Source organism: Hydractinia symbiolongicarpus, chromosome 8, assembly GCF_029227915.1.
Source record: "Hydractinia symbiolongicarpus strain clone_291-10 chromosome 8, HSymV2.1, whole genome shotgun sequence".
Lineage (NCBI taxonomy): Eukaryota > Metazoa > Cnidaria > Hydrozoa > Anthoathecata > Hydractiniidae > Hydractinia > Hydractinia symbiolongicarpus.
Genome location: NC_079882.1, coordinates 29,993,812 through 30,021,152, shown reverse-complemented (window position 1 = coordinate 30,021,152; position 27,341 = coordinate 29,993,812). Strand labels below are relative to the sequence as shown.

The 27,341-nt window shown below is 34.1% G+C and overlaps 2 protein-coding genes across 2 annotated transcripts; one reads left to right on the top strand and one right to left on the bottom strand.

The window, feature by feature from the left end:
• The first annotated feature begins 10,923 nt into the window (after window positions 1–10,923).
• Window positions 10,924–15,787, top strand: LOC130654550 (post-GPI attachment to proteins factor 2-like). The gene is made up of 6 exons (XM_057457161.1): window positions 10,924–11,544; window positions 12,562–12,811; window positions 13,242–13,348; window positions 14,389–14,497; window positions 14,605–14,702; window positions 15,516–15,787. Exons 1-6 carry the CDS (start codon window positions 11,422–11,424, stop codon window positions 15,561–15,563), a joined length of 735 nt encoding a protein of 244 aa, XP_057313144.1. The 5' UTR covers window positions 10,924–11,421; the 3' UTR covers window positions 15,564–15,787.
• A 3,010-nt stretch (window positions 15,788–18,797) lies between these two features.
• On the bottom strand, window positions 18,798–19,757 carry LOC130653920 (ankyrin repeat domain-containing protein 12-like). Its single transcript, XM_057456413.1, has one exon. The coding sequence runs from the start codon at window positions 19,755–19,757 to the stop codon at window positions 18,798–18,800; it is 960 nt and encodes a 319-aa protein (XP_057312396.1).
• Window positions 19,758–27,341: the final 7,584 nt, after the last annotated feature.

The window sequence follows — 27,341 nt, the reverse complement described above, 5'->3', positions numbered from 1 at the left end:
CACCTAAAGGTCTTCGACTTACCTGCAGAGTAAAGACTGAAAGAAGTAAGAGAATCTTACAGCGCGCAAGCCGCTAGTTGTTACAAGAAAGAATCCACCTAAATCACGTAACACGTAACACCCTACATCGCCAAATACTTGATCTTGACAACACCATCAAATCAAGACTTTTCATCGACCAATATAAACAGGTTTAAAGAATGTTCACGATAGCGTGTATGAAAAAGAAATGAGATCGGTTAAAGACAGACACCTTAAAAAGTTCAACAAAATCAATGATTCACTGATGAGACTCAAACAGGCATAAGCAAGAGCAAATGGATTGTCAATCTCTCCAACAGACAACTCACGACAGAAGAAACAAACCTTCTATCAAAAGGAATGAATTTCTGTATGGCACCAGCTTCAATTCCAAAGAAAGAATTAGTTGCGAAAGTGGAAGAGGCAATTAAAGATCTACCAAAAGAAGAGGCAGACACAGTAAGAGTTAAAGTAAGCTTCACGCTACAGAAATGCAAAACACCAAAGGACAATTTGCAAAAATCTGAAAGACTGTCATTGAAGAATCTAAAGAAGGACAAAGATATCATAATCCTACCCGCAGACAAGAAGAGAACAACGGTTATCATGAATACACCTGAATACATCGACAAGTGCAACGAACACATCAACAACGGGCCTTACAAACTTCTCAAGAAAGATCCTACAAAAGTCATCAAACGAGAAGCGAGGAACATCTTAATGGAGTTGAAGAGAATTTTCGGAATACATCAGAGGAATAAAGATAGCAGACGACGAATGCATGGTATCATTTGATGTCACATCACTCTTCACAAATGTTCCCATAAAAGACACCTTAAACATCATTAAATACCTTATCGAAAACGATGCTGCATTCGGTGCAAAGACGAACATTCCAGTACCGGAATTTCTGCGTCTGGTCGAAGTTCTAACCAAAACATGGAATCTGTTTAATAAGAACTTCTACACTCAAACAGACGGAGTTGCCATGGGAGGCCTGCATCATGAGTAGTCGCAGAAATATCAGACAGAAGTCCAAAGGTTTGGAAAAGATTTGTTGACGACGTATTCGCCATAATCAAAAGATCTCATCTAGAAGAGTTCCATTGGTCAAACGCAAGAATGCTTTCATTTCAGTTTCAGTTTATCGTAAACCAACACACACTGACCAGTACCTTAACTTCGAATCAAACCATCAGAAATCTTGCAAAGAAAGTGTCATATCTTCATTACTGAATCGTGCCAACGGCGTAGTCAGTGACAAACAGGAGAGGAAAGAAGAAAGTAAGCGCAAATGGATACAGTCATAAAGTCATCACGCGAGTAGAAAATAAAATGAAGAGAAGATGCAACGGAGACAACAAGGAAACATCAGAGGAATTTATCGCATCAGCATTCCTACCCTTCGTACCAGGTACCAGCGAGATTATTCGTCGAGTTTTAAGGCATCGCATGATCAAATTTCATTCTTAACTCTAAAGACACCCTAAGAAGCACTTTGTCTTAACCAAAAGACAAAATAAACCTGGAAGAACAAAGCAATGTTGTTTACGAAATCCCGTGTAAAGATTGTGATGCAGTGCATATAGGCAAAACAAAAAGAAAGTTTAAGCAACGAGTACAAGAACACATGCGCGCAGTGAGAAACGGAGATGTGAAGAAAAACGAAATTGCGGACCACAGCTGGAGCAGAAGTCATCAGTTTAATTGGGATGAGAAGAAGATCATTGACAGAGAATCCAGAACAACGGCCAGGAAGATTAAAGAAACCATCAACAGTGTAGCACGTAACAAACACATAAAAAACATCTCGTATCAACTTCCTGAGATTTGGTTACCAGCCCTACAGAAGAAGTAGTTACCTACATCTAGGTCCGAAAATGTTAATTACCGTATTTAACTGTAATTATCAGCTCTTTTCTGATTGGGTAAATTTTATGAATTTCGATTCTCCGCAATTATATAAATACATGCTTAACATCATTTTACTTGCCCGATGATGGGAGAAGGATCTCCCGAAACGTCGCCTACTAAACTATCATGTTCAAGAAATGATAAATTTTCCACAGGTATAATATTTATTGTTACAATCTTAGATAAACAGTGCATAACGGAGCACGATCATTTTCTTTCTATCGTCCTAACGAAGTAAAATCTTTGGACGGCATTAGTGGGAATGTAAGACAGATAAAACATATTACTATAACGAATGTGTACATGCATAACTATATTTACATTCGCGAATACTTTAAGGAGCGTTCTATAATGTCACTCCTCTCAGGTCGTTCTGTTGGTGCTAAGAATTCCTTTCATTTTCTACTTTCTCTCGCCATTCCTCTACTACATTTTTGCCAACAGCTCGATAATACGATGCAATAGCGATGCTCCGGAAAAATTCATAACATTTATACTTTTTCACTTTTACTGCAACAAATCTTTTTCGAGTAGCGCGAAGAAGAAGTTTTATAACGAGGGACGTATTCACCTTCCTTAGTTTTCTTCTTGACCTAAAAGTAAAAGGACGTATTAATAACTTTTTAGAGAACTGAGCAGAAAGACAAAAATAGAAATGAAAGTACACACTTGATCGCAATTTATGTTGTTGTTGTGATCAAGTGCTACTAACTGCCAGCAAGTTGGGTATTTGTAATAACGGATTTCAACGTTTGCATACTTTTATCTGTCGCATCAGCTTGCATCGAGATATTATTCTCAATAACTCCAGATATATTTCCACATTTTCTAATTCACAAACGACAGATAAAAGTTCGCGAACAACCTGAAACAGTGGTTTCGCGACTCATGACAAAAAAGCTATATGGTTAGTATAAAACTACTACATACCTTCTTTCTTTCCAGTTTAACACGCGTAGTCGGCGTTTCTTCATTTTTTCTTATCTTTGTATTTCATGGGCATTTAGCCTTCAACTAATTTTTAGGGAATCTTTTTTTTACACCTAAAATCTGATATATTATGCAAATACAAGAATTACTCTTTGCAGTCGTACAATCCACGCGTTTGCTATTGTGTTGTCTTTTGGGGGATATTAAAAAAGATTAAGTGGGGTGTCTTCTTCTTGGATGGAGTTGTCACTCACAACCCCAAACAGAACAATTCATTTTAAGTTTTCGACTTTTTCTTAAAACAAGTTGATGTGATAAAAGGAAGAGCGGATCTTTTTTCCTAGATTAACCAACGGTGTCTGCTCGTTTCCAGCGGAAAATTATGCTGAGGGGAGAAATAATTTTTTTACTTAGTTTAGGTTGGCAGTCTTTAAATTAAATTTTCTTCACTTTCTGTGCGTGACAATCTGGTCTGTGTTGAATCTCGTGATGACACAAGATATATCGCATTTGCTTTTTCGTTTCAAAACACTTAGCCCTTCTTTCAAAAACAACATTTTTAGTAGAAAGGAATGTTTTTTCTTTATTAATTATATCTTACTTACCTATTAAGTACAACTTACGAAGTTTAAATCCGTGACGTTACAATTACCCATTTGGACATAGTTAATTACGAGTTGGAAACAAATACTATCCTCGCAGGCGATATATTTAGTAATAATTTTTTATTTATTCTACCATCGTTAGCATTTATGTTATTCATTTAAGCATTTTATGCTTAATAATAATGTTTTTCTATATTCTAAACATGTTATGAATTGGCTGGAATAAAGTTGTTTTGAAGAACGCCGTAAGCTTTAACTTTTACCGAAAACGGAGAGTATTTTTGAACCAATTTTGGCCTAAAAACGGAATTATGGACTCTAAAATAAAAAATTTGTTGCCACCCTGCGCCATTTTTTGTCCACAACAAAAACAAACCTCAGCACTCAGAACTAGAACATAAGAAAAGCGTGGAGTGAAGTGAAGTGAGGCAAAAAATTGTGATTGTTTCTGCTCTGAAAAATCACTTCTATTTGGACGTGTTTTAATATCACATCAATGTTTTTTCTGCAATGGCCTTAGCTAGCTATAAACAGAGGGGGTTATACATAGTAGATTTTAGTGATGAAATAAATAAGGGAGGTGCTTATACTCTGAGGCTTATGTTCGGAGGTTTAAACGATAAATGATTTCAAAATAAAAAAATTCAAACCATATATAATATAAATTTAAACAATTAAACAATTGTTGGAACGTTTTTTCCTAAGCAACTAAACAATGGTGCGAGTTAGATATATGTCCATGTTTTCTACTAGCTTTCGGCTGTATATATACTGCAGCCATGATCAAGTATTCAGAAAATTACAATTCTGTTCTCCATTTATTGACAAGTTCAAGATCATGGTGACGGGAGCACAATTACGTTAACAACGAGTCTCTGTGGCTCTCTTTTAGCATTTATATACTTCTTAAAAATTGTACCGTACTTTAGGATTTTTTTTTAAATTACCCTTTCTGTGCTTTGTGCTACGTCCATATCTTCTATAGAATCTCATTTTTTCTCAGTTATTATTTCTAATCTAATAAAGCTAGCTTGTTCTAGTTACTAGCTAGTTACTTCTAGTTACTATATAGATTGTGAACACCAGGTTGATCCTAATCCATTTGTGATGGCGATTCAACATAGCCTAGTGAATGTTACCCCATAGCACGAGGGTGCCGACTACGCCATATATATATGTATAAGGCGTTTTTGGGGGGTTTTCTTAGGGTTTTCGTCTGTAACTACCTGGAAAAGCCTGAACCTATCCAAAAACGCCCGAAATGCAATGCTGGCGAGCTCATTGTTCTCATTTAAATTTTTTCAAGAAGGTAGGTGCTATTTTGTCGTCGTACTTACAGTTTATTTTTTCGTGGGATTTTATTTCAGCTATTTCATCATCATCATCATCATCATCATCATCATCATTCTCGTCTTAACGTCCGTTTTCCATGCTAGCATGGGTTGGACGGGGTATATTAATGACCCTCTTCCAATCTGATCTAGACTGTGTTAGATCTAAACTCAACTTCCTCTGTATCAAGTCTGTCCTTATAACCTCCTGCCAAGTCTTTCTAAGTCTGCCTCTGGGCTTTGCCCCAGGAACTATCAAGTCTCTACACTTTCTTACCCAATTATCCTCCTCCATTCTTTCCAAGTGGCCCAGCCAATTCAATCTTCTTATCTGGATAACATCTTTAATTCTACGGAGACTTAGCCTGCTTCTTAGCTCATCTGAACTCTTTCTGTCTCTCAGACTGGCGTTACACATCCACCTAACCATTCTCATATCATTCCTTTCTAAACGGTCAAGATCTTCCTGCTTCACTGCTCATGTCCCACTACTGTACAACATAACACTTCTTACACAGGCCTCATACAACCTACCTTTTATCCCAATTGACAGGACTCTGCTATAGTCAACAAAGGAAGTAACTCTCTGAACTTTTTTCAAGCAGAACCTATCCTGCAAGTAACACTTCTTCCAACACCCCCTTCACTGCCCAACATATCACCTAAGTAACTGAAGTTCTCGACTATCTGTAATGAGCCACTGTTGTACATCATTAAAGCTGGAAATACTTCATTCTCTATAATCTCACCTTTGCAACGCTTGCATCCAACCTGAATGTCAGCTCTTAACCTTCCACTAATACTACTGCACTTCTTATGTATCCAATGCTTGCAAGTCTGACAAAAAATTGAGTTACTACCAACCCCTTTCCTGAAAACTCCACAAGGCCACTTTCCAACTACAAGGTCACACTTGGCTGCAATGCTACTAATCATGACTTTAGACTTGCTGTGTTTACCTTTAGCCCTTTCTCTTCTAGTCCTTTCTTCCACTTCGCAAACTTTTCAACTAATTCTTCCATCGACTCTGCTATGAGAACCTTATATTTATCGAATAAATAAAAGAATAAGTTATACATGGAAATAAATGTTGAAAAAAATGTTGTTTTGGGTTGATTTGGATTTCTTCGGCCGAAATTTAAAGTTTTTAAAACGCCGGAAGTCGTTCGACAGCCCCTATGGTTTTTTTCGGCGTTTCCTGTGAGTCAGCACCCTCGTCATAGTGCAGGTTTAAGTGTAGTTTAATTAATTCAGGACTCTCTATCTAAGCCATGGACTCCCCTGGAGATAATAGACAGAGAATAGATGAATTCCTGCATGATGTGTTAGTCAAACCTGTGTTAATGACTACATCTCTATAATGATCACCTGCTTAACAATCACTTTAAAGTGCAACTCTCTGATTTTAGTAGTAGTTAAACCTACCTATAATGACCAACTCCCTAACATGCCCAAGGGCCACAAAATTTGACTCTCTTGATCCATCGCAACCTGTATATAACAGCTACAAATAAGATTCCTCCCTGCTAAAATTCGTCCTTTTTGGTTTTGTGGTAAATTATTGTTAGGAACTTTTGCACAATGTTTAATGAAGCAACTCACTTGTTACTTATGCTAAATTATTGCATTATTTGTTTCTAATAAGCCCTTCTCGTTGCATGAAAGTTTTATCAAAACTTTATTTACTTTGCCCAGTGCGCTATATTTATTATAAAAGAATAAATATATGTTTATCTAATTTGCCACCACACGTTGACCAAAATAATTCAAAATAGTTTTTTTCAGAATTTTTCAGATTTAATGTTTAAAAGTACTTCAATTTTTCTTATTATGTGCAAGTGTTAATTAATTTATTGACAGATCACTTCTTTTCCACTTTCAGTTTCACTAAATTTTAGACCAATCAGGTTTTTTAAAAGCTGTCTTCACTTCACATGACATGATGATGACGTTGTGCATAGTGTATAGTGAATCTTTTCGGATTCTGCACTGCAATTAGTAGTGCATGAATTACGCGCATGTGCTGTTTAGAGCGCATTTAATATATATTCAACAATTAAATACTGTTCTTTCTCTCTCGCAACAAATTGTTATTGTTAACTTGTTGTGAAAATGGATGATGTTGAAACTAAGATTCAAAGCATTGTTGACAATGCCCTTTCAAAGTACTAGAACCAAACACTGATGGCTGCTTCCAAAGTAGTTGAGAAGATTGCCAGCAATTTCTTCGACAAACAGAAGAAAGACAATGAAGCCCTCCACGATGAAATAGAGCTGAAGACCTGTGCTGTGGACCTAAAAAAAAAGGCAACAGATCACAATTCGATTTTTTTCGCAAACTAAATTCTACACTTACTAAGATTGAGGAAGGAGTTTTAAACAAGAACCTCGAATTGCCCCAAGAACACCTAGAAAAAGGTAAAAAGTTAATACACAAACGTGTGAAATTGATCAGACTGGCTGATAGAGAAATCTGGGCTATAGCTAATGAGTACTTAAGCGATGATATGGCCTCAGATTCTGAAGACGAGAAAAGAATAAGCAGGGCAATAAGATCAGCCAACGCAAAAATAGAAAAGAGAAAGAAATCCAGAAGTGATAGGAGAGGCTTTGATAAGTCTAATGCGCATCATCCTTGTAAGAGAATTTACCTAGGTTATTCTGAGCAGAGTTGTTGGGGTTGTGGTAGGATAGGACATTTCTATTTGCAATGCCCATTCAACAGAAATCCGAACAGTTCAAGTTCCTTCAGACATCCTGCGTCTTTAACCAGGACATATAAAAGTTAACTAATAATTTTTTGTTTTTTGTAATTTTTGTGGCTTAAATATGCGTTGAAATTTAGATAGGTATAGTCCAAATCGGGCAAATCGACTTTTTTATTAGGGATAATTTTGGAGCATCACGAGACTACAGAAAGCGTTGTCGAAAAACTATCGAAATATTACGAATTCTGGCGAAGTGACTTTGAAGCATCACCTTTCGTTTTAAGCATGGTTAAACATGGATATATAAATTACCTTTTTCTTCAAGACAAATCCCTTCTTTCTACACAGTGATTTCGTTAAGGCCAGCATAAACGAGCTTCTACAACAAGGTTGCATCTCAGAGGTGAAAAGTATGCCATTTTGCTGCAATCCTTTGACAGTTGCTGAAGGAAAAAAGTTGAGATTAGTCATAGATTTGAGGCATGTCAACGAATATCTAAATTTTCCAAAGTTCAAATATGAGGATCTAAAAATTGCTAGACAGCATCTGGAAAAGGAATACTATTTTACTACTTTTAATTTAAAAAGTGGTTATCACCATGTTTCTATTCATGATGAAGACAAAAAATATTTGGAATTTGCATGGACATATAAAAATGGCACAACAAGATTTTTTCAATTTAAAGTTTTACCTTTTGCCTTAGCCAGCGCATCTAGCGAAAAAATGGAGAAAACAAGGCATACGGAATACTATGTACTTAGATGACGGAATTTTGTTTGTCAGGAAGATGTGAAAAGAATGTTCTTTCTTTTTATTTATATGTATACAGTAAAAAAGAACCAAAATATATAAAAAAAAGATAAAATAAAAAAGACTTAGTGATAAAATATGCGTTTATAAAATTATTTTATTTATTCAGATTGCTTGCCCAGTTTAAATTATTGTAACCGTGGGGGAGTGATTTATTGCTCCGGTGTTATTTTCTTATTGATAGGCCTGAAGATCAATATGTATATATATGCAGGGTTCAAATTAGCAGTTCGCAATTTGCGAATAGAAATGCCTTTTGTGCGAATCATTTTGCGAAGAAAATGGTAAAGTTGCAAATCAATTATTTTAAGTGGCGATAGAAATGCTTTTTCAGACCGCATTTTAAAAATTTAAGAACGAAAAACGCTGATAGAAAAGCTTCGTTATATCGCATTTTAAAAGTTTAAGAACGAAAAGCAGCAATAGAAATGCTTTTTTAGATCACATTTTAAAAGTTTAAGAACGAAAAGCAGCAATAGAAATGGTTTTTTAGATCGCGTTTTAAAAATTTAAGAATGAAGAACGACGATAGAAAAGCTTTGTTACATCGCAAGTTAAATTTTAAGAACGAAAATCAAATAGCTAACAAGCCAATGGTAATTGATCTATACGGTGTTCCCAGGCAACATCTAGATAGTGGTTTAATTCATTACAGAGTGCCGACATTTTTGCGCACCGACTTTACTTTTCTAATTCGAACTTGGAAAGAATGGAGGGGGATAATTGGGTAAGAAAGTGTAGAGACTTGATAGTTCCTGGGGCAAAGCCCAGAGGCAGACCGAGAAAGACTTGGCAGGAGGTTATAAGGACAGACTTGATACAGAGGAAGTTGAGTTTAGATCTAACACAGTCTAGATCAGATTGGAAGAGGGTCATTAATATACCCCGTCCAACCCATGCTAGCATGGAAAACGGACGTTAAACTGAGAATGATAAACCCTGATATGGTAGGGATTTGCGGCAGGATAAAAATAAATAAAACATTATTCTATCCTATTGTTTGCGTGGCGTTAGGGTAGTCACAGATAGATAATGGTAATAAAATGTAAAGCATTGATGTGTTTCTTCTCTACTACAAGCTTTTACAAAAGATTGCAATTGTTTGGTGGTGCTCTGTAAAACAAAATAGGTAGAGATAACACATTATCTAATGGTGCTAGTGATCTAATACATAGACAAAACAATGCAAAGTAAGTAAGTAAGAGTTTTTTTGCTGAGAAAATAACAAATTACAAAAAACTATCGTTTCGTTTCCATGACGTTTCCGCGAATCAATAAAGATGGTAACAATAAATTGTTTCCCTTGGACAATATTTCAAGTTATAATAATTTTATATTATAATATATATATATTTATATTATAATATTTTACTATATGGAGTAGGTCTTGTCACTAACTAGGGGGATTATGAAATGGTTCTCCACTTATTTATCGGTTTAAAGCTAATCGTTACCGTCGTTAACGTATCGTTTCTGCAAGGTCTACTTTGCGGAAACGAAAAAATGTTTTCATCGTTTCCGTCAGCTTCAAATCACGGTAACGATGGATCGTTTCCCTAGACTCCACAAATTTCCAGGCCTGATGTAATATTCATTTGTTAAAACTGGAGTGACCCCCCATGTTCCTACTACAAGCTTTTACACTTATGTAATTGTATGATGGCAATCAAAACATAATATGGGTAGAGAAAACGCATGTTTTCTAAGGGTGCCAGTGAAAAGAAACAAGTGCACTTTATAGACCACTTTCCGTATGACGTAGTTGTTTTGATTTCTTTTTAGGAACAATGGGCATGCGCGCACTTTTGGGTAGGTAAAAAAGCAGGACTCACACAGGCTAAAATGGCTATCAATAAAGTTTAAAGAATCATTGAGGTAGCATAAGATCCAAGAGGAACTGGAATTAAATCTTAACTATGTTCTTCTAATTCTTCTTAAAAATATCACTAACTTTAAGTGAATATTTCTTTTTTTGGATGGATTTCTTTGATTACAGTGGTCTGTTGTTTATATTTTCTACCTACAGAAATGCTTTCGCCTGTGCAAAAAACCGCAAACTTTTTAACCTTTGTGAAAATTGGCAAGTCATCAATTGCATCTTTAGACCTGTAATTTCACCCTAACCCATTTATCTTTGTTTGCCAAGTCCCAACAGCTGTAACATCGAAAACCTGCCAAAACTGGAAATGACCATTAGCCAGGTTCTCTCTCAGCCACCTGTCTTAAACGGCTGAAAAATTTGTTCCCTTAAGTGGTCGTTATAGACAGGTTTGACTGCATTTGTTTACTTTTCAGCAGTAAGCTCTTTGGCTCTGGCATTTGTGTGGCTGGATGATGCTAGGATTTGTTGAAAAGAGATCTATTCCTATAAATGTTTTCCCTAAAAAACAAGGCGTGTTTCTCTGAGGTGATGGGCCATGGCCTAGAATAATAAATGCTCTTTATGAGCATTTAATACTCTAGGATCTGTGCTATGCCAGGCAACTCCCAGGCCTGCCACATACAACGGCCCACACAGTGTGCCATCTCCTACATTTTCCTCACCCACATTTCCCTCACATAGCTGGGGTTAACATGGGGCTATTTCCTGCCAAGGGAGATCGAACCCTGGTCTATAGCACAAGTCACAAGAGTTGTAATTAAAACCGCAGCACCACAGAAGCTATTATCACAAGTAAATTGTACCAAATGTGGCTTTTTAGGAATTCTGCACAATCAAAGTCATAAAAAGTGTGTTCATGGAATAATTCAAAGTATATCTGTCATTATGATTTCTGTCAAGTTATGTTTAGGGAAACATTATAATACAAGAATAAATGTCATACCATTAATAAACACCTCTGCCATTTATGTTGGCTGACACTGTTCTTAATGATTGATTCACCCAACTTAGCCATTTTGTAAAATAATAATAAGTTACCCTTCCACTCAACAGAATATTAATAATCCCCTACTTTCCCATCAAATAGCCAATATATATTTGTGTATGTCTGTGTTGCATCAATAATGTTCTTTGGTAATGCCAGGTTTCTGTTTTGGTAACTTTATGAACTCAATACAGGTTATGACAAAGTAATGAACGTACGATACAAATAAAAGAAATGAAAGTAAAGTTTTCATCACTTGTGTATTTTGCTGTTTCATTGCCACTATGTTCGATTATGGCATGCATTTTAATATCAATGTTCCTTCATTGGAAAGATGCAACATCAACACATTGTAAGGTATGTAACCCTTTTTAGCTATCCTGCATTATTTTACTTGAAGATTTAGTAATATATTGCATTATTTTACTTGATGATTTGTAGTATAAACAATTTTTAGTGCTCTTTCTTGAAGATATTAACCTTGGAATGCATCTAAATGATTTTGACCTGTGGACATATATAAGTAGTAATGTTGCACTCAGAAAAAATAGATACATAAGTCATTTTTTGATGTAACTCTTATAGAGTCAATATTTAGACTAAGAAAATGTTAACAATAGTTTTAGTTATTTCTGAAAATTTGATTTTGATAAAAAATTATTGTTATATGTTTTAGCCACTTTTTGCCCACTCGAATATCATTTTAATAAAGTATTCTCTTTTTAACATAGCATCCATGCCCATTTAATATCAACTAATATATAGAGGTCATAGATAGTACCTCTCAAAATAGTGAAGACTCACATTTTAAAACATAGTTAGTGGCTAGAAAATAACAAAATTTTTTAAAAATTTTTTAAACTTTGGCATTTTTCTGACCTGGGCTCCTATTTCTTCTGTGTTAGTCTTTTTAAGAAGATTACTTTATATAGATATCATTATATCTGTCATTGTGTCCAAGAATTTCTAACATATATAAATTAACCATGTAAAAATTAGGTTTATGAAATTAGAGAGAGCAGGACTTTAAAGTGTTATAATTGTAGGTGAATTTGACCAGCTAATTATTATTGGAATGATCATAGAAGACATATGCAAATATGACACTTTTACTATCAGAATTGCGGAATTCAAACATTTAAACGTTTTAACAACTTAAGTTTAGGCCTATAATCTATCTGTTTCTGCGGCCTTCTTTTAGTAATGCAACATTCTAAGCAGTGAAGTAGCAAGAAATTCAAACACTAATACCTTCAAGAGTGCTGGAGCCATGTTTTGAGAAACACGAAATTGAATAGGTTTATATATACTTGGAAAATCTTCTTTCTACGACTGTATTATTATTAATGCATGATATTTTTTTGTACCTTCCAGGTTGACAATTATATACCATCCATCAGTGCAGCAGTTGGCAGTCTCACACCAGAACGATACATCTGGAGAGTAGGAATCGCCTTGCATTCATTGCTACGATACTTATTTGCTGTCGCCTACTATAATTTCTATCAGGACTCGTCCCTCTCAAAATGGTTTAGTGTGATAATTAAATTTAATTTTGTGTTTAATACAATTGAAGTTAGTTGCCTTATGTTGTTGACATATGTATCTTCAACTGAAAACTATGGTTAGTTCAAAATGTTTTTATTATTTGTCTGATTTAATAAGTGTGTTTTTTTTAAAAAAACAAAACGAAATGGATTGAATTTGAGTTGATCGTCAATGTTTCTTAATATTTTCTTTTTTTCAGCCTAAAATGTTTCTTTAATGTGTCAGAAATATAGTTAAGCTTAGGTGCCTGTTTTTGATTTTCAGAACAAAAAAGAAGCCAATGGGGTGTTGACTATTGATTTCTATTTTAGTTTGGAATTTTACCTTTCACAAAAATGTTCTTCTTTTGTTTAACTTATGGCCTGCCAATGTTTCCTAAATGTTTTTTAAAATTTCAGCAATCTGAACCTCGTGTTTCTTAAAAACGTGTTTCTTATAAAAAAGTCACGTATTATTGATTAACTTTACTATAAATGTGTAACTTATTTTTCCAACTCTTTCTTTAGATGTACACAAGTGTGGTTTCATTGGTTTTTTGGTGTGCTCGCTTTTATATATGACATGCACATGCTATTTGTTCAAAAACTTGGGAAGCATTAGACACAGCCATCAGGTCAGTTAACTTCCTGTGATCAAATGATAGTACCATGTCTCCTCTGTGGTACATTTTCTTTAAAGACAAATTCTTTCAGTTTAAAGCGATCTGTTACGGTCTTTTGTAAATGCTAAATAATAATTCTTTTAATATTCTATTTAAAAAACACACTAAAACACGTCATTTCAATTTCTTAAAAGATTTTTCTTTGCTAATATCGCTTTATAATTTTTTAGTTTTATGTCTATTTTTAGGTAGAAATTTTGACAATTAATGTATGCGGAAACAAATCAGCCCCGCCAAAACCACTCCAAATTTATAGATTTTTCAACGCCGCGAAATTAAATTAACGCCAGATTTCATTTTTTCCTCCATCGCCAAATTAAATTCACGTCAAAATCTATACGAATAATAAGACACAAACGAGAAATTCTAGCAAAATGTTTGAAACGTCTAACTGGCATTTTCACAATTTTTTGTTCCTTTAACATTACAGTAGACGTCCGTTAATTCGAACAAGCAAGGGACTAAATGTTCGGATTATTGGAAGTTCAAAATAAACAGTTTATGGTTTTATGCTAATGCAACTTTATTACATCTTTACTACAACTTTTTATAAAAAACTTTCAACGTTGTTCGCTTGGCTATGGGCAAGGCCTCCAAATTCCTTGTAAACTTCATTTTATTAGAAATGCCAATTTAATTGATAGATTGAAATAAATTTTGTCACCAGTGATGCAATAAAAATAAATAAAAATGAAAGCGCTTTTTTTTATTTTCCAATAAGATTTTTTTTATCGCAACACAAAATTTTGAATTAATGAGCATAATGCAGCTTTGGGACTAAAAAATTGTTCGAATTAGCGAAATGTTCAAATTAACGATGTTCGAATTAAGCAGCTCTAAATATAAGACTTTATTGAATTAAACTTAAGGGACTTGGCAATTTGTTCGAAATAACGGAAAGTTCGAATTAAGCGGCATTCGAATCAACGGACGTTTACTGTATTTCCATTTCTCACTATATTGTATTAAGTGATCCCATTTTGTATCTTTAGAATGCACGTTCTCTAAAAATAAAAAGTATACTATTACTATGCAACTTCTTATGTTTATTATTGGTTGGTTATTTCTTTTGGAGACACAACGCTTACTGTGAAACAGGCGGTATCTTTTCCACTGTGTCCGCACAGCTTAATTTTCTTTGTATACTTTGTTTTATTTTTTCTCCTTTTTTTATATGACAACTTATGTTTACCTTGACTATATGATAGTGTATAGCCTGTTCGCATTATTTGAGTATTTGACTGTGTTCACAAATATCTTATTTCATGGCACTGCTTCCATTGACTTTCAGGGTAGTATGGTGGAGGTAAGTCATATCTCCATAATGTCAAGCAAACCCAAGTTTTCGTGAATGTTATTGAAAGCGAATTATTTGGTAAAAGAAAGTTTATTTTATGAGTACAATATTTATTGATAGCTATTTATAAATTATTTAATATTAAAAAGTAATACCTTATTCGTACCAATTTTTGCGCGTATTAATTTTACCGCAATAGCAATGTGAATATTTTTCGCGCGTATCAATCTCCACGTAGGCTTATATTTCCCTAAAAAACCAAAAAAAGCAATCTTTGTTATTTGTATGCAAACCTTATAATAGAAACATCTGCTTTGCAAATGAACTGTACTACATTCTGTATACCAGAAGTTAATGAAGCTTGTGAATTGAACATGTTTTTTTTTATAAGAATCTCACTTCTTGAAGTGTGGATAAGCCTTATCACCCGTGAGATGAGTCAAAAAATTTTTTGTTCTCCTGATTGTTGCTTTGTCAGTCCAGTTTATTTAGTGAAAATGATAGAAATTTTAAAAACTTGGTAGGAATAAGGATGAAGGGAGCCAATTAGATTGGATTTTTATTTCTAATTTTAAATTTTTTATCAACAAATATTTAAACTAATATTTATTAGGATTATTTTATTTGTAATCGAGGTTTTTGCAGTCAATTGATTTTCGTACAGACAGATTGTATGCGTAATCTATTCGTAACAATATCTTCGTATTTCAATATGGTACTATTTTTATTTATTTGCTTCTTTTGAAAAATTATATGGTTTGTCACGACTCCAAAATAAGCTAATTTCAAAGAAATATTGAATAAGTCAATGTTTTTGTTTAGATTCCGATACAAAGCATAACTTATGCAGCGAAGGGATGGAACGTATAGCTTTCAGTGCCCTCATGTTAATGGTGTCAATTCTCAGGAAAGCCTTTTGTTTTGTTTTTTGAAATATAAAAACTTGAAGCTGTATTACCCATGCAATAAATTTTGGTATAGTGCAAATATGTATTTTTGGAATTTTTAAACCATTTTTATTTATTCACACATTAGTATAAGTTGAAACATGTAATTAAGGACATTTTTTATTATCTAAAAACATAAAATATAAATCGCTTCTTTATTTCTGTTAAATTAACTTTCTCAAACCAACAACACACGTACGCCTTAATTTTTTTTCCCAGGAAAACGCAGAAGGCGGTGCATGCAGTCTGTTTTCCTGTCTTGTGGTATGTAAAATATCACAAGGCCATCTTACCAGACTAAAATCCATATTAATTACTAACGTATTCATGCATGGGGAGCCAAAATTACTAATTTTATAATTCCGTCTGACTTTTCTGTGAATTCGGCCTGAAAAAAGCCTAAAAACTGCGGAGCCACGTGAAGTGTTGTCAGCAACTCTTTATTAGTTGTCTCCAAACAAGGCGTTAAATATTTTTTTCATCATCGGGTAAATTGGCTTCATTCTCAGTTTTGAATATTATTTTTAGAATTCTGGCGGTAAAATACCTGAGAGATTTTAATTTTCGGAAAGTTAGCAAGTCCAGATATTTTGCTAAAAATGAATTTTACAAAAAAAGAACATCCCGTAAATCCTCGATTAAGCGTCGCGGCGCTTATTCAAAACTCGACTTTTTTGGGCGGCGCTTATTTAAAAATTAAAGATTTCAGACAGATTCATCTTTTTTCTATTATTAAAAAAATAGATTGACAATAAATAAAATTAGCCAGTGTCTACATTCTCATCTTCATCCCCTTCCTCGTCAGGATCAATGAGCTGGTCTGGCTCATACGCATCTTCAACATCAGACTTTCTAATTCTTTTTTGTCTACTCCATACTTTTGTCCAGCTGGTCTGATACTATTCTCGGCATAATTTACAGCTTCTATTTTCATTTTTACAGGATAAAAATGAACATTGTTCCCCTTATGAGATGTATCTAATTCGTTTGTATCTCCCATTTTGATGTGAAGATTTTCCACTTAAATGTGCTTTGGTAAACGAAAAGGAAAAAACCATTCGCTTTTCGAATGATATTTTGATCGAATGTGTACAATATCAAAAAACAGAAAAAATCAAACAAAGTGCGGTGGAGTCAAGAAGAAAAACAAGACAGGGTTACAGTCTGTTAGTTTTGCAATGATGTACAGAATAGAATTTCATACTAATATTCGTGGACATCATGTCTACAAAGCAAGTTGGACGCCTGAGATCGGGGATCAATTAATCTGTTTTCAAGACAACCGCAGTGAAGCTCTTGAGTACGACAAGCAGGTCATTGGGGTTTGCAAAAAAGTTGATAAACCAGACGAAAAACCAAAACTTCTTGGACATATCCCAATCAAATGTTCGTCCTTATTGGACTATTTTTTAAAAGCAAACAATTTAAACAAAATGACTGTAACTGTGGAATGAAAAAGAAAGCGCAAAATCGGGTTGGTTGTTCCAGGAAAGTTCATCTGCTTTACCAAATAACTACGTTATGCCAACATTCTACATCATGAACCGATAAAAAAGAAAACTAAATTTAGTCATTGTGAAACAGACAAAATATCTTGTGACATTAAAAAATGGCCAAGGATTGCTCCACTATAAAATATAACGTTTTAGTCTTATTGAACCCCTTTATCAATTAATACTTCGAATAAGCGCCGCTTTTACAGTCTAAGGTGCGGCGCTTATTCAAGGGCGGCGCTTATTCAAAAAGGAGCCTAAAAAGTGCGGCGCTTATTCTAGGGCTCCGCTTATTCAAGGACGGCGCCTAATCAAGGATTTACGGTAATGGCATATTTTAACCCGCTTTATCCAGTTTTTCTGTAGACTTTTATGTAGGTGACGCCACATAATGTTTCTTGTGAACAAGGTTTCGCGAAATATTAGAAAAAACAACTTATTTTTGCAAAGTCATAATGAAATGTTTTTCCAATTAAATCTCGCGACAATAAAAAGTAGATAAAATTTTCGATTCTTTAATTAAAGAATTTTCATCTTTTCTTGTGATATATCCTGACTGTTAAAATGGCGAAAACCGAAAAGTATTTCATAACTTGATGTATAATGTCTGAAATTGATGTAAAGTGTCTGAAATAGACACGTGAAAATATTGATATTATTTTTTTCGTCATTCTATTTTTATAATGCCCGCCTTCTTTAGTGTTATGAATGTCTGCTTTATAGAGACCATTTATATGGGTGGGTGGTACTAGATTTGTTACGATGCGTTACAAGGGGTGTGGTAAAAAAAAGCTGAATTTGAGTGTTCTTCATTATGCACATCTATTTTTCTGTCTATCTAAATTAAATTTTGTGGATAACAAAAAATATGTGGCAGGCAATTTGACAGGATTTAAAAAAATTAATTCGGCGGAAATCCAGTTTAACAGATGTACTGTTAACTGGATTTCCGCCGAATTAACTTTAGTACTGTATCTCAAATGCATATTTCGTGCTAAGTAATGGTATTTTTGGTTATCCACGAAAATTAATTCTTGCGAAATTTTCTAACAAAAAAGTAAATAAATCAGAATCATCGCCGATATTTATTTTTTGTATTTTGAGTGCACACTGTCATGCTTGCTTCCTGTAATTCGAAGCGAGGTTAAAAGCTCGTATATGAACGATTGGAAATAATCAAAATTTTAAAGGGATTTTTCAAATCTAAGAATTGCTAATGTTTGTTTACGTTAAGAACATATAACTTTAAGTAATACTTATCCTGGCACCATTACAACCAGTGGATCCTTTCAATTAAGCAACAATTTACACAGCTAATTGAGCCGATCGTGATTAGATAGAGGAATAGTCACTGTGTATTTTGTATTAAACCTGAACCAAAATATTCTATCTCATCCCACCCCATCACCCCACCCCTTATCCTCTTAAAATTAAACTATCTGATCAATTCTGAGTGAAATAATATTTCGTTTCCGCAAAAATGATACAGTAAACAGAAAGAGCGTTATACTGCCAGGGCGTTTTATTAATATTGTATTACGTAAGAACTATCAATGACTATCAATGGTTATCAATGGCTATATACATCTTCATTTATACACTTAGAATAAATATTTATTACTTTGATATCTGTTCATTCATTTTTTTTGTAATCATGAAGTTTTTTATATGTAACTCTCTGGCGTAGCAAATATGGGTAACTCTGGCATAGACATTCTTTGAGTCCTATCGAATTTCTTTCTTCTTTTACTGTTTGGTGTTTTCTTATTTCCATACAAAGAAGAAACTCTTAAACTACTGTATTTTGTCTCGTCATTCCCAATCATTTGTGCATTATTCTCACTTCCTGGTGTTTGTTTAGAAGAGCTTATTTTGCGAATAACAACAGCGTATTGGTTGCTGATTTCTTTGAAACTAAAAGTATTGCTCTTTCTTTTCACTTTTTCTGCATTATCTAGATCTTGAGGAGATGTTGAATCTGCTGTGATACTAGAAGCTGACAATGAGCTAGATTTATCACTTTCGGCATCTGATATGATTCCTGAATCAGCACGTTTCATTGAGGTTGATGTGACCACTGTGTGGATTAAAGATTGATGGGACAACTTTCGATTTTGTAAAAATTCTTGCTCCTTCGCTTTCAAAAGTGTGTCTCGTTTTTCTTCTTCCTCAACCATACGTTTCCATGATGTTAAATTTTTTATCAATTTTATTTCAGAACATCTGCGGCTGTATTTTCTGAGTTTATCCTTCAGAATATCACATTTTGCTAAATCTATAGCCTGTTGTCCATTTTTATTTTCAGTAAAGGGATTAACACCAGCTTCAAGCAATAAGAATACTATCGACATACTTACATTATTGACGGCAACGTGTAAACATGTATCGCCGTCGTTGTTTCTCGTATTCACATCCATACCATGCATAATTAACACTCGCGTCGTGTTGGTATAGTTTCGTTCACACGATTCATGCAATAAACTATTTTCCCCTTCATTTGTTTCAAATATTTTTGACTTATTCCAACACTTAGTCAATGTAAAGTTTATCAACGTCCAGTCATCATTTTGAACAGCCTGTCGAAGTAAGATTTTAATGATGTCGTTTTTTCGTCGTAGCGTCATATCAACAGTATCTTATGCGTTTGTATTAAAAAGGTTTTAGGTTGACAAATGTTTGTTGCTGTTTCGTTAAGCAATAAGCACATTTGAGGTCAGCCACAATCTCGACCTTAATATCTTCACAATTTAACTGTCTCGTTAGCACAGAAACGACGTTGTTACAATGTCGTTAATATGTTATTAAACTTTTTCATTAAAATGACGTTGCCATAAAAAATTAATTATTTTGTCGCTAACGACTTCTGCAAGCTTTCCTTGTTATTTCTTGTTCTTTTTTTTTCTTTTACTCCCACAGAAAAACTTTGACTTAATCTGCTTTCATCACTGACAGAATTCTTGGTGTCGTTTTTTTTTTCACATAGAAGTTATGTGCTACGTTTAATTTTAAATTTTGTACTTTCCGTTTTCTTTTCAAAAACAAACTTTTCTAAAATTACAATGAAGTTTAAACAAACCTAACTGATAAGTTTTGTGGCTTTTTTATTTATTTATTATTTTGTTTTCTTTAAATCTTGATTTATCTAATACTTTTCTTTTCTAACGAGCTACTTGTAAATTGATTTGTGCGGTTCTATACATTTTTTTTCTCAATGAGTAACATTTTTATTTATACATTCATACAGATCATCTTTCCAAAACTCATCAATCATGTCAACAGATTGACATCAATCTGTTGTAATTGCATTTTTAAAACATTGGAGTCATTGTGACGTCATGATGATGTTCTCAATATAACCAAAGTATTGATAGCGTGCAAGGTTTTTTAACAATAAAAATACTTTTTTATTGTTTTGTATTTTGATTTTTTTCCTATGAGAAGAAAATTTAGTCTACTTTTTTAGAAGAACTTGTAAATTGAAGCTGCATTTTGATTAAACGGTTTATTTGTGTGAAAATGAGACATTCTTTTTTAATTGTTACAGTGCTCGCAAAACATAGGGAAATATAGGATGACCAGCAACTGTTTAAATAAAAAAAAATTGTTGTTTTCAACTTTTTAGGTGATTGTAGAGGGAAATCGAGTCCGTTTCTTATCTAAAAACATTTTAATTTCATCTGTAATAAATAAAATACTCTTAAGTAAATGTCTTTTTGCATCCTTTTCAAAGTTCTAAAGTTCACAACGTGGCATCAAAATTATCATTTACAATGGACACTGAAAGAAACGAAACTCGATGGATCCCGTTGACAGATTGGCAGATTTATATTTATTTTTAATAAATTTTTTCGATAATATTTACTGAATCTAGCATTAGACTAAAGGGACTGATTACATGGAGAATTTCAGCTCGTGCTAAACTTTTAACTGGACACGGGCTGAGAAATATTTTGCAATTACATTTGAGCCGCACATGCTGAACTTTTTTTAACTCGGCCAAGTCAAAAAATCTTTTCCAATTATGGAATATAGGTTAAGTTTTAACCCACTAGAAACTACTACAGAAAAACTATTACAGAAAAGATGGTAGCGCAGTACACTATCAGCTATTACTCAACACATCATTAAACGTTAAAAAATATATATCCTAATTTCTTGCAACAAACTTATTGTAGAAATTGTAATTGTAAATTCAGTAGCTGCATACATATAGCTAGCTACATGCACTTTTTTAAATTAAAAAAAAAAAGATGCCTATGCATTTAGTATATATCCGGATTAAACAAAATCATAAACATTTTTTTTTCTTGATATTGTTTAAAGGTTCTTTCTTTGCAAAAACAAATAAATGTAAATAAAAGAAAATATATTCTCGCCTACTTCTTAATATTTCTCTAGATATTTGAAAATAAAAATAACATAATTATACTCAAGAGTTTCATAAATACACAAGTCATTCCTCATGAAGACATTTATTTCATCAACCTCATACACCCAGCGCATCTTTAATCTATTCTTGACACGACAGAACGCAACCTCGTTCCCAGCGCACCTTGCATTCTAATGAATTTAAAACAGGTCAGGGACCACAAGACCCTGCGAACGAGGTTGCGCGGGACGGCGATGAAAAGATGCAACCCCAGAAATTATTGCAAAGTGAGGCAGAATATCAAATCCCGTAACAACAAGCAATTAAGTAAGTCTTTTTTTATGTACATAACACGCACTCCGAACTTGTGAAGGTCTGTTGTCACAGCGGACTCAGGACTTGAGTTATTCGGTTATGTCAAAAAACTTACACTGTACTTAGCTACACCGTACACTTGTCTGACTCAATTCCAATTTTTTTGGACATTTCCAGAAGGTGGAGCAGATTGTTTCATAATGCGAACATAGAGCATTTTTGACATTAGGTACTAGCCCTACACCCTTTTCAATGTAAAATTTTTGCAACAAATCAGCTGCAAAGTAGTGGCCAAGTAATGCTATTTGGTCATTTCGTGAAAAAAAACCCGCCTATTGCAGAAATATTATGTCCAGGGTTAAAGATGCCCTCAAAACGAGGTTGCTTTTTCTTAGCCTTTTTACTTTTCAACTTTCTAAAGTATTTATATTTATTGATAGAAAAACACCCTTGACAGCTTTTTCGCCTATTGATATGAGAGGGTACATATTAAAAATAATTACTGTGCAACCTTGAAGGTTGCTGTAAAAATGAGGTTGAGGCTTTGTGGACTCAGGGTTGATTGATTTATTTGATAATTTTGGTAATCTCGAAGTTTTAATACAGGTATTTATTATTTTTCACCGACTTCAATGCTTTTTTTTAAGAGTTTTTTTTCCTGGATTCCCGAATGTCGCGTGTACAGGCTTTACACGATCTAATGGGAGTGTAGGGTTAATCTTTCTATAAGCCAGCGCTCTATATGGAAGAAATGGAAAAAGAAGCCCTGAGAACTAAGTTACGTAATCTCTTATACTGATAAAAACATGATCAAATTCTTTCTAAAACAGCAGAAATATACGTCATGATACTAACCATGATACACTGCCTCTCCATAGTACTCTCGGGTGATTATTACAAGGGGGAACGCTTATTAATTTTCAGTTTTTTCTCCACCCACTCACACGTTATTAAGACCGTCCTGCTTATAAATTGCGTGCAGTGAATAAGCTCTTGATAGATAGTAATTTTTTTTGGTTTGAACGTTCATACATACTGTATGTTTGCTGGTATTTCCTTACCATCATTGACGCAAGCTAGCACTATGTGTATTTATTTGCCGTATCGTATCGTAAGAATACCCTGTCGCTGATAAAAAAGACCGACGAGTCATAAAAAGAGAGAAACAAGTGACAACGAGTAGCAACGAGAAACAACGAGTCATATTAAAGGGGTACGAAACGCCTTTTAGTTTTTGGCTTTAGTGACTTACACGAAAGTCGAGCTAATGGTGGTGAAAAAGTTTGTGTCATATAATATTGGGTATCCAAAATTAATTGAGAATGACGGAAATGTTCCCTACACATATTGGACATTCATGATTTATTCGATATTAGCACTTACCTTGATTTTAACTTAAATTTTCTAATAAAATAAACTTCAAAATCTAGCTAGATATATCCTTTGAAGGTTGGCACAGAAAAATACAAGTTTATTGCACATTAAGCCAGTCAAAGCAACAACAATGACTTTTAAATCTTTTTAGAGGTATTTATTACCTTCTTAAACCTGGTAACATAGCTTTTTTAACAAACACAACTCCTTGTATTGTCTCTGTTCCCTTGTCAAAACAAATTTTCGATTAATTGATATTTAATATATTTTACAGACCGTTGCTTATTTTACCACTAAATAGATTTTTTTAGAACATAAGAATAAAAAAGTAGAAAATTCAGCATAAAAAAATTTTTTCATAAACAGGTTGTCCAGACGTCTATGTAGTTCTAAAGTGTGTAAAATTCCTTGCACCTTGACCTTTTGAGTTGTGCGTTTATTACACGCCATTCTTCAAAAAAACTGCGGGTATTGGGGTTATTGAATTGATTCGCAGCCCTCCCTTTAAGACATAAAATAGCGAGACATCACACAGAATAAAAGATATGGTAAGATCAATAAGGTTATTCGAGTTATAAAAAAAAACTTTTTACCATTGAAAAAACATCTTAAGCATACATCGAATAACAAACTGCCAAAGTGAAGGTATGTGAGTAACAACCCTGATTTTTTTTAAATTTACTAAAAAGCTATACGTATTTAAAAATGCGCGTAGTTTGTGCGTCTGAATAAAAAGCACCTTACCAGAACCCTTTCTTTTGTAGTCCAGAAGAAAGTAATATTTCCATATAGGAAAAAACAAACAAGGTATGCATCTGCAAAATATAACAGAACAAACAAAACGTCACCAGCAGCACCAAAATTACAATACCTCTCAATGAATAACAATATTGTTATCATTTGGAAATGCAGTATCAATGGTAAAATAAGTTTTGTTGAAACCTGATAGTGGCATCGAATACGGGTTCTGTTTCATAATGTGTCCCCTAATGTGGGGTGATAGTAGGCTGCCGAAAAATTCACATTATACGTTAACTCTTCACATGGCGATCTTCTGGTAATTCGACGTTGTATGGCTACTGATAATACTTAGCTGCAAACGCATCATTGCAACCATAACCAGTAGATATTCTTGGTGGTGTAATCACCAGCTTGTAACAGCACGGCGACATCCCAGAGTGCCATTGACTAGAAAATTGTTGGTGCATTATTTGCGACTTGACCAGCATGAGAGAATGTTGATATTGTTGCGGCATTTTTTTGTAGCTGTTTTTTTCTTAGCGGCCTTATCACGTCGGGTTTTTTTTCATTTCCTCCTCTCCGAACTTCCGACTGGAGGCGATAGCGGCTGTCAAACTTAGTTTCGAAGTAGCAAACTTTTTCTTCACTTCGATTAACTATTTAAAGAATATTTCCAAGTCAAAACTCAAAGCATGAAATAAAAAATATTAAAACGGTAATCCATTGCAAAAAATGCGTTTTTCCCTTTTGTGGACACAATCTTTGTTTCGTCACAAAAAATTATTTATAAATGTGCGATCAACATTCTATAGTTTAAAGATCAATTTCGAAATGAAATATTCAGATCTATTTTGAGCTTAGTTTACGCGAGGTCGTTAAGGATATAGAAAACAGCGAAAAATTTTATTATTATCTCCAGTTGTCACTTGTTGTCACTCGTTGTATAGATTGTCTTTCTTTTTATCAACGATCCACTTTCATGCAGCTAAAGCTAGCTAGCTAACAAAAATATCTTACCTGATAAAATACATGACTTAGCTATACAAAGAGTATATAGCTAGCTATAGTTCTGTTTTACAGCTCACCACCTAGCAAGAGTGATGGCTGTAATTTTCCCACGGAGCATTCTGTCCACAAGAATACTCGTATATGTCTGTCTGTTGTATAAAATAGTCCGCAAGTAGCGAGACGCACGTAATGCAGTATAAAAGGACGGGTGTGGATTTTTCAACCTCCAGTTTTAATAGTTTTGGAGGAAGAAAAACAGAAATCAATTCTAATGCACAAGTGAAAATTTTATAATCACGCTATTAAAAAAATGTTCCGTTAAATGCTAAAAAACAACCTAAATTTCGGAGTGTATGCCGATGTCAGCACAATTGTGTTCTATTGAAGGAGTTGAGGTATTGCAAAAAGAAAAAAATTTGCTTTAAAAAAACGGTACGCATTTCTATTTTGATATATCTATCACACGTTTTTGAGTTATCATCAGAAAAATAAATTACTTAGTCGGAAAATTTTAATCCTTTTTTTATTACCATCAAGAGCTATATCTTGTCATTGATCAATCTAGATTTCCTGCTTTTTAAAAGGTCTTACATAGCTTTTGCGCTAATAAAAAAGGTACAGGTACAAAGAAAGTTTTCGGGCAAGCTTTAAATACTTTCAGTAGCTTAGCATTAATACGGTATCCAAAATAAGAGTTATGTTGCCATCTTATGTCGGGTAGGTGAAGTTTAGTGAAAAAAAAGTTGGAAAGTCGTGAAAGTTAACTTTGGATGGAACTTAATATGTATAGCAAAAAGAGCTTGCTCCCTTAAGCCGGGTATCAGAACATACACCATCGCCCGATTCTCGCACAAAAACAAAACATTTTTCCAATTCTACTGCCTACCCCAGACATAAGTATGTTCTCCTAACCTTCTCTTTCTAAATCAGGGAGGCGAAACATTTTCGGAGTAAACTTTGGAGATTAGTCACTTTAGAAAAAGCCTTTCGGACTGGACTCCATGCGAAGCGAATTGCAGTTTGGCTATCAATAAGACTGTTCGCGCGCAAAACCAGTTGAAAGAAAATTAAATTTTCTTTGTTGATATTTTTTTGTAAATACTGAAAATTGATTTCTGTTTCTAAATAAGCAATTTCTGTTGCAGAATGTACTGCTTCATGTTCCGCCACAGGTGAACTTAACGTGCTTAAATAATTCTGGAGGTAGTTTTAGTCGGTTTTGGTGGAACTACAACATCAATGTCATCAAGATAATGTGAAATATAGAAACTGAGGCCTTCAGCTCGAACTAGGCAATCAGGAGACTTTCCATACCATGTAGATTAATGGAGCTGATCTTAAGCCAAAGTTTAAATTGATCATTTCGCCATTTCGCGTCTAAAAGCTTTTTATCTTTGTCTCAAACTGACCGTCGCAACATTGAAATTCGCAAGGTTAGCTTTCTTGCCTACCCGTAAAATTGATTCTTTGGTCTGTGCCCTGGTACGTGAAACTTGCATTCTTTATCGTGGCTCTCTTCTTCACGGTCTTTGTCGACAATAAAGACCAGGGTCTGGAACTTCTCTTCACTTAAAATCCCATTCTTACTTTGATGACGTCATTAGAATCAAAAATAATGTCATATATATGAGAAAGAGTCGCTTTTCCCCAATTCTAAATATACTATAGTTCACACCTGTTATGTTGTCGCCTCGATTTTTGCAACATTTGCGAACAAGGTTGAAAAAAAGTCTTTTTAACGGCGTTATTGAGATCAATGAGATCAGGAAAAAAAGTTTCTTATGTTAGCGAATAAGGTAAATATGCCAAACTAAATATGTTAATCAATGTATCGACAATCAGATATTTTTTAGAACTAAATGTCCAGCAGCTAGGGCAAAAATTTAAAGAGAAAAAGGGAAGGAACATTGGTACAGTTTTTTCTTTACTCTCAAACAGTGTGGCTAATATCTTTGCTTGTGACTCTCAAGTTGTTGGAAGCATTATTGCCTCCTCATCCCTTTAAGATACTTGTGGTTTATCTCAGAGAGCTCTAGAGACGAGAATGGTTCTATTGTATAAAGATATTTTGCTTAGTGTTCTGTTTTTGTCAAACATTGCCGTCACGGGATGTCAGAATGATTCAAGATGTCCTTATGGGACAAGGTTTGGTTTTGACCTGTGATGAGCCCCCGGGTCCGCCTTCCCCTCTCCGTATTAGTCACTCGATCTGAGGAGGGTGATTACACCATGCTCTTCCTCGTAGGTATTGCGAGACTAATTGTTTACATTTCACATGTTAGTTATGACGGTTGCTAACAACCAGTAAGAACGAATAATAAATACAAATTACAATAAATCCTTGAGCTATTTTGCATTCATAGCAAATCAATGAGCAATTTTTTCCAAAGACTGCTAATGA